General features: G+C 34.0%; 1 protein-coding gene across 1 annotated transcript; it reads left to right on the forward strand.

Annotated features, from left to right (window-relative positions):
• Positions 1 to 4,445: 4,445 nt before the first annotated feature.
• LOC131647788 (protein DOG1-like 4) lies at positions 4,446 to 5,395 on the forward strand. Its single transcript, XM_058917624.1, has 2 exons — positions 4,446 to 4,914; positions 5,013 to 5,395. The coding sequence occupies exons 1-2, from the start codon at positions 4,522 to 4,524 to the stop codon at positions 5,283 to 5,285; spliced, it is 666 nt and encodes a 221-aa protein (XP_058773607.1). The 5' UTR covers positions 4,446 to 4,521; the 3' UTR covers positions 5,286 to 5,395.
• Positions 5,396 to 9,058: the final 3,663 nt, after the last annotated feature.

The following is a 9,058-nucleotide window of genomic DNA, read 5'->3' on the forward strand; positions in this document are numbered from 1 at the left end:
TTAATTATAAATTTTGTAAGGTTAGTTACAAAGTTTGTGAGATTAGTTACAAACTTTGTAAATAGAAACTCTTCTCTCTTAATATCAAAAAAAATTAACTATTTTTCACCCATAATAATTACTCTCTCTAGGTTAGTTACAAGAAGTTGAAGAAAATTGCAAGACAAGAAGATGACGAGTTCACACTGTTAATGGAGATTGTTGGAGCAAAAAATAGTGCAGGAAAATGTAGTCAAAATCGGGTACAATCACTTGAAAACGTGACGGTGACTATGCAATAAGACGCATAATGCAACGATCAATGGTACCTTGACTCTGGATGTTCAACGCACATGACAAGAACGAAGGATTGGTTTGTTAAGATCAATCAAGCGTTGAAGAACAAGGTGAAATTCTCTAATGATAGCACACTCCAGCAGAGGGTGTTGGCAATGTATCAATCAAGAGGAAGAATGTAGCATTCCTTTATCAAAGATGTGTTATATATTCCAGGAATCAAATGTAGTCTTTTATGCACTGGCCAATTTCTTGAAAGGAATTTCAAGATTTTCATGGAAAATAAAGTGCTGAAAGTTACGGATTCAAATGGGAGTTAGATCCTAAAGGCCTTTAAGGCTCAAAACAAAACGTTCAAAGTTGAATTGAAAGTATTGGAGCATCTGTGTCTTGCAATTATAGCTAGTAGGGAAGAATGAATTTGGCACTATAGACATTGTCATTTGAATTTTATAGATATGCTATGCAGAAAAACAACATGGTTACGGGACTTCTGTTAATCAATATGCCAAATGAAGTGTGTGAAAGCCAAGCAACACCGAAGCAATTGTAGCAAAGATGCAGGATGCAGAATCAAATGTCATCTTAAGGTGGTGCATTCAGATGTTTTTAAACAGATGTAAGTTGACTCAATTAGAGCAATAGGTACTTTGTCACATTCATTGATGGTTTTAGTATAAAGCTAAAGATGAGGTGCTTGAAGTGTTGAAGAAGTTCAAATCCATTGTAGAAAAACAAAGTAGTCTTAGAATCAAAAATCTAAAAACTGGTGGCCAGATGAGGTAAATATGTCTGAAATGATTTGAAACTTTGTAATTAATAGGACATTGCACATGAGGTAATTTCACCCTATACGCCTCAAATGAACTATCTGAGAGGAAGAATCAATCAATTATGAATGTAGTGAGAAGCATGTTGAAAGGGAAGCACTTGCAAAAAAATAATAATGGGAAGAAGCGGTGTCAACAGGTGCATATTTGTTTAATAGGTTAAAGGTGAGAAAAATACACAAGGATGGGGGTTGAATTGTGTATTTATTATTTTTCTTCTTTTTCTTTCACTAGACAAATTTTGAATGAAAGATTTAGAATATGTTTCAGAGGTAACATTTCTGCAGCGGAAGATAGTTCGTTTCTACCTCTTTAGAGTTTCTTGATCAGCTTCTGAATCCAAGGATCAAGTTCTGATACATAACTAATTCTCAGAAGTAGAACTATCATTTCAGAGATAAAGAGTAAAGTGAATAACAAGCAAGTAACTTATCATGGTTCCTCTCACAACTTGAGAGTAGTCCATACCCCTTGTCCATCAAGAGATTTTCATTATAATCAACAGATTATAATTTTATCAATCAAACTAGAAAGAGACTACTGCCCAAGCCCGCAAGCATGCGACTTCCTTGCTCAGTCAATCCTAGAGACTTTCTGCTCAAGTAACCTAGCAATAAGCTTCCTAGCTCAAACACGCATGCATGAGACTTCAAATTATTTAACAAAATAATCTATTAATAACAACCTTTGTGTTTATATGAGTGCTTCTTAGTTAAGTAGATACACAAGGTTTACACGTTGAGCAAAATATACAATAACTAGCTCCTAAGTGTTTAAGAATAAAATCTTCAATTTTCTTCTTCTCTTTGTGCACAGTTGATCTTCACTGTTGTGCCTTGCTGTTTTGTTGCTTTCTTGATCATATTCACATTGTTTCTTTTCTCATTGAGTCTCTTACTCTATTGTGAATATGACACACTCTACTTACTTTTCTCTCTACACTCCCTTTTTCTCTTCTAGTTGTATGTTCTCTTTTGTTCACATGTATTCAGTCTCTCATATTCTCTTTAAATAGAAAGTGAAAATAGATCTGTTAAAGAGGGAAAGATTGAATATTCAAACAATAGAATAGCCGTTTGAATTACTTTATCTAGAACAAAGTAAAGTGAAGTTAATTTCACAACTACCATAAAAAAATTTAGAGGAGCAAAGTAGAGTGGGATTTGCAGCGCAAAATAGTTGAAGAGACATGATAGTGATGATACTGACAATGATACTTTTTTCTTAACTAGACATAAGGTAGTGTACCGTTGTCACAAGATCTTATTTACGATATATTATGGTTAGAGACTTCTCATAAACCTTTGTTGAAGCTTAATAGAGTCGTTGTCTCCTTCATACTTAACTTCTAGATTCAGAGGCTTCTAATGGAATTTGTTGAAGCTTGATCAGAGGCTAGAGTAAATCTTCAGAACCTGGTGAGAATGAGACTTCGGGGTCTTAGAGTTCACAAGTAAGAATTTGTCTTTATCATAGTCTTAATCAGAACGTGTCTAGATAATATATTTCAGAATCATTGACTTGGTAAGGACAATATCCCTTTGAAACAGGGCTAAAGAAAATATGTTGATGAACCTTATTTAGAGGTTGTATAGTCATTCCTTACGACAGAGTCTGTTTGCTTCAGATGACACCAATCTTTATTGCCACTCATCTTCAAATATTGTATTTGCTTAACTATGATGCATACAATTTGACTTCTTCAGAGTCAAGATTTCTTTCTTTAGATATGCACATTTGGCAACCTTGTAAGAGTACAAAATTTTTATCAATACATTAAAGACTTTGTTATCATCAAAACTTGAGGATAGTTAACGAACCAAACTTGTTCTAACATAGGTGTCCAACAAAGAAGTTAAAAAATATTACACAAGAAGAATCATGGTCCAGATTCAAGTCAAATATGAGTCACTTGATGGTATTTGGTTCGGTTGCGTATGGACATGTTTTGGATATGCTTAGAAAGAATCTAGATGAGAAGGGAAAACAAATGATACTTGTTGGGTATCACTCAATCGGTGGCTACAAACTATATGATGCAATTAACAAGAATATCATAATCATTAGGGACATGATTTTTTACGAGTTGAGGGACTGGCAGAATGGTGTAACTGGTTACATCAGTGCTGGAACTATTCTTGTAGTGTTTGAAAGCGTAAAAACTGTAGCCAATGAAGTCCAAGCTGAAGAAAATCTAAGAAGATTAACAAGGCAAGGAGGAATGCCTTCGAGATTGCAAGATTGTGAGTTGTTCTCCAATAATGAAGTGAATGATAATGGTGATATTGTCCATTTTATGCTCATGGTTGAATATGAACTGGTGAAAACGAATGAGACCTTGAGTGATTCAAAGTGGATATGCGCAATTATGAAGGAGCTTGAATCGATTGAAAAGAATAACATATGGGAGCTAATTGATTTACCTCAACGAAAGAAGTCAATTGGTGTAAGATGGGTATACAACGGGAACTAACTCTAAAGGTGAAATAATCAAGCATAAGAGAATGAATAGACTTTGAATACGTGTTTACACCGATGGCTAAAATTGAAACCATTAAGTTATTTGTTAGTATTGAAAAGAACAATAATTGATCTATCTATCAAATAGATGTCAAATCTATATTTTTAAATGATCCTTTAGAAGAGGAAGTGTATGTGGTACAACCACCTGACTATATTGTGAAAAAATAAAATTCAAATCTATAAATTGAGGAATGCGTTGTATGGAATAAAACAAACACCAAGGGTTTGTAACAAAAGATTTGATAGGAGAAAATTATCCTAATTTTTTCTTACTAGAATTTTTATCCTTATTTTTTCCTTATTAGAATTTTTAAACCTCATGCAACAAATACTTATAAATAAGAGAAAATTATATATATTTTTTTAATATATGTAGTATCCAATCAGTCAGATCGACTAATTCACATAGAGGGCTTTCACCCCGCGTAGTCTTTGGGGGTTTGAAATTTTTTTGATCCCAGACACCATCAAATTTGATCTCAAAGGAGGCAACTCTTTAGGACCCGAATTCTCTTCCGTTGTACCAACTCTCTCAAGTTACGAGAAAATTATATTTAAAAATATTTTTTAAAAATTGAAAGAAATGATTTAAGTCCCTTTGTTTTTACACATTTTTATTTCTTTTTTATACATTTTTATTTCTTTTTCTCTCCTCATTTTCTTTGGACAGTAAAAGACATCCCAAAAGAAAATGCATGTAACCCCTGAACTCTCACGCTGAGAGCACTACACGTAAAGTTAGATATCCACGCGTCTTCACCCCTCAAACACTCCCCTTCTGCACCCCACCGCTTCAAAAAAAACATCATCTTCACCAAACCCTTCTTTTCAACCCCAACACAACCACTTCTCACTACACCCCAAACCCAAACCCAAACACCACCCCCAAACAATGCCAGCAACCACCTTCGCCCAATTCTACGTCTCCTGGTACGACCAATTCACCCGCTTAATCAACCAACTCACAACACCAAACCAAACCGACACAAACGAACTCATCCGCAAGGTCATGTCCCACCATGAAAACTACTTCAAAGCTAAATCAAAAGCTGCTGAAAAAGATCCTCTCCACGTCTTAGCATCTCCTTGGGCCTCCACTCTTGAACGATCCCTTCATTGGATCGCAGGCTGGAGACCCACCACAGCTTTTCACCTCATCTACACTGAATCATCTCTTCTCTTCGAGTCTCACATTATCGATATCCTCCATGGTCTAAGAACCGGTGACCTCGGCGATCTCTCGCCGACTCAGTTCCGTCGTGTTAGCGACTTACAATGTGACACCGTAAGTAAAAACAAATCACTTTCTTACTACGCTTTTAACTTCCCTCGTGTTAGGCTTATTCATTGTTATATTTGTTATCTTTTGTTGGAAAATGAAAGGTGAAGGAAGAGAATGCAATAACGGAGGAGTTATCGGAGTGGCAAGACAGTGCGAGTGATATGATGGGTTCGGAGGCTGAAGTGAATGATAAGATACAACGGCTGGTGAGCATTATAAAGAAAGCGGATGAGCTACGGCTGAGGACGCTGAGGAATGTGGTGGAGTTTCTGTCGCCGCAGCAGGCTATTGAGTTCTTGATTGCTTCAGCTGAGTTGCTCGTTGGGATACGTGGTTGGGGATTGAATCATGACCGTTCACTTCCTAGGATATGATGAACTTTGTTGTCAATGACTATTTTTTTGTTGTCAATTTAGAACTAAATTAAGTATTTTGAATTATTATTTTTCAACTGAGTTTATGGATATGGGTGTTGGTTCTTTAATTTAGAGAATGTCTCAATATACCTATTCAATCTCTTACCCATATAGCAAAATTCTAATTATGTCTCAAAATTTCAATTATGTTTCTTGCTTATCTATATATTAGGGCCTTTTAGGGTTGGACCAAAGATACCTATGAAATATGAGCTCGAGCCTTGATGGGCCTTTTAGGGTTGGACCGAAAATGCCTATGTAATATGGGCTCGAGAATTACTATTCAAGCTCTTGACGGCTTTTAGACTATTCGGCCCTAAATGAGTTCTTTTATTTTAAAAAATTAATTAAAATAAAAACTCCATAAAATTTATTATAAATTAAATTAAAAATTATATTATTTTAAATACAATATAATTTTAAGTACTATATTATCTCTTTCTAAATACAATATATGTCTAAATTATATTATCTCTTTCTAAATACAATATATGTCTAAATTGTATAAAGTAATACTTGAATAGTTAAAATAAGAGAAAAATAATATATGTTTTGTATAAAATAATACTTGAATAGTTAAAATAAGAGAAAAACTAATATAATATGATGAAAGAATGTTAATTATATTAATGTATAATATTTAAAAGAGAAATATTAAATAGAATAGAGATAAAATTTAGTGAGGTGAGAAAAATAAATGTGTTATTTGGAGTAAGACAGTATAAATATTAATATATATTTTTATATTTTTTAATTATGCGGGTCTATATGGGCTAGTCCAATGGGTATTAGGCTTCTCAGGGCTGGGCTAAAATGGCTTTGAAAAATATGGACTCTAATTTTAAGGCCTAAGCCATATGATTTTTCGGGCTTAGCAGGCCGCCCCATATCAATTTTGACAGCTCTAGTATATACATATCGATGTCGTCAAGAGTGATGGTAATCTCACAATGAGACAAATGGAATGGCGACGTCTCTAGGTAGGAGTGTTCGCAGTGCGGTTCGGGCGGTTTTGACGTAAAAAATTATCTGAACCACAAGAAAAAAAGTGTGTGGTTCAGTTTGATTCGGTTGGCTTTAAGAAATAAAACCGAACCAAACCAATGCGGTTTGGATTGGTTTGGTTGATTCGTTTTTTTTTACAAAAATTTATTGAACCATACATACACATATTGATGACAACATAACTTTATATTTAGTCATTTATGCGTTATCAAATAAGAACTAAATTTACCATATTTGGATAACAACTTTTCATTTAATATACAAAACTAATACTAGATAAAAGTGGAATAAAAAATATAAAATAATAGCATAAAATAATATCAAAAACATTATAATGAAATAAAAAAAATGGAGATGAAATATTAGAGAAGATGAAAAAGAAAGAGCGAAATAGATGCGATTAGATAAGAAGAGAAACATTAAAAACGTAATTGGAAGAGAGAACAGTAGAATAAAAATAATAAGATGAAAAGGAAAGAACTTAAGAGATGAAAGACTAGAAAAGAATATGTGATATGTATTTGAAAAAGAAGATGAGAAGAAGGTGCAATACCGCTAGAAGAGATTTGAGAAGACTTAAACTGAAACTTTAAGTGTGAGGAAAAGAAAAGCATTCGTAATTGTATGGCTAAGACATAATAGGTTTGAGTTTGGGTTAGATATAAGTTAATTGAAGTTTGGGGGTTGTAACATAATGCGTTTTGGTTCGGTTTGTAAAATACAAACCACAAATCAAACCGAACCGCACGGTTTGTTAAAAAATGGCCCAAACACATCCGAACCAAATACAATATTTTGCGGTTTCGGTTTGGTTCGGTTTTGTGGTTTTCTATTAGGCCAGTTTGGTTTTGAACACCCCTATCTCTGGGTGCCACCTCTCCGCAAATGCCATCAGCATCCCATTATGTATGGTGGAGTACCAAATCTAACACACGTCCTTCAACTCAGAAGCTGCAAGGACTTCCCGGAACCACGACTCGGTAGGCTGCACGAAATAGACAATCTTCCAGCCATTGTTGTAGAACTTCTAGGGATCCCTATCTTAAAATTTTTAAAATAAAACACTGTTAATAATTAGAAAAATTAGAAATAATAAATTTTTACTAAGGACAAAAAAGTAATAAGTAATAAGTCTAAGAAATTTTACCTCTCCGTCCCAAACATGTCTGGCTATATGATCTACAAACTCTATCAACAGGGATAAATCTTAAGGATACCCTAGGTAGCCCACATGCACATCAACCTCCTCGTGCAACAGATCAATACCATTAGGAAGTGGCACGGGAGATTCAATATCGTCCGGAAGGGCACAGGAGTAAAAGAAGTGACCCGACGATGTCTGCAGGCGGAAGGCATCTGTGAGGAATCCTCACCATCATCACGAGACCTCTGGGATGAAGTAGCAGATGGGGAAGGCCCATCTGCTGGAACAGATGTACCAGGTACCTCTGCTGGAACAGGGGTATCGAGTGCATCTAATGGAACGAAGACTTCATCCGTCACCTATGAAATTACCTGCATCCGTGCATGTCGCACGGAAGCATGTTGTGCAATCTTCCTAGAATAATATAGTCTGGATGGTCGGCCCTAATATCTGCATTATATTACAAATAAAGTCGAGTTAGATATAATTAATTTATAAAAAAGTAAAAATCAAATTTAATTTCGTATGTGCAAATACGAAAGACTTCCGTAGATGTAGCTACAGAAGCACCTAACATTAAAAAAACTGGGATGGTTCCTTAGGTGCATCTGCGAAACTACCTAACAATTCACTTGTTTCGTAGATGCACCTACGGAACGTTCTGAAACTCAAAGAACGTAACAATGACATCTGTCACTGTTTCAGCCACTAAAAAACTTCATTTTTGTGGTTTGATCATCTGTTTTACACTCCCAAAAATACCTAAATTGTCTCTAAACTATATTTCTAAAACAATCCAATCATTTCTACACCTAAAAATGAATTCTAATTCTATTACGGGAAAACTCGAAAATAACTTGAAAACTCGAAAATTTACCAATTAAATTAAGTTTTGAAGTTGTTGAAATATGTTGATCGTTGGTGTTGACGTTTATCGCCAAACTCGAGAGAAAAAAATTTTTGGTGGATTTTGATTTTAGAGGTTGAGAGTGTGTAGAAGAAGAAAAGTGAAGAATGAGAGAGAAGAAGAATATGACGCGAATATAACATCAAATGCTTTCGTAGATACATCGCTATAAGTCTTTCCTAGATACACTTACGGAACAAATGCACTTTAAAACAAAAAAAAATACTTTCAAAATACATCTACGAAAGCATGAGACATTTTTGAAAATGCACATGATAAAAAGAGACCGAAGAAGTGGGGCTAGAGATTCTCTTAATTTATATGTTACCTTTATTTTTATATTTTTTTAAGAGCATTAATGACACCAAAACTTACACCTGTATTTTACACCATAGAAATTATGAGAGTGTTGTATCCAATTTTATACTTGCACTTATTCCAAAGATCTTATAAAATATTAAATAAAATGAAAAAACTGTATTTTCTACGTTGTAGTGTCAAAATTGGGTGTAAATTTAGCATTCCCTTTATATATATATATATATATATATATATATATATATATATATATATATATATATATATATATATATATATATATATATATATATAATGAAACAAGTCAAAAGTCAAAAGTGAAAAGTTTGATAAGAAAATCAAAAATTATTTTTTATG

Source organism: Vicia villosa, linkage group LG2, assembly GCF_029867415.1.
Source record: "Vicia villosa cultivar HV-30 ecotype Madison, WI linkage group LG2, Vvil1.0, whole genome shotgun sequence".
Lineage (NCBI taxonomy): Eukaryota > Viridiplantae > Streptophyta > Magnoliopsida > Fabales > Fabaceae > Vicia > Vicia villosa.

Coding starts and splice junctions, on each gene's coding strand:
- LOC131647788 (XM_058917624.1), top strand. CDS start 4,522: ATGCCAGCAACCACCTTCGCCCAATTCTACGTCTCCTGGTACGACCAA. Junction 4,915..5,012: donor GCGACTTACAATGTGACACC/GTAAGTAAAAAC, acceptor GGAAAATGAAAG/GTGAAGGAAGAGAATGCAAT.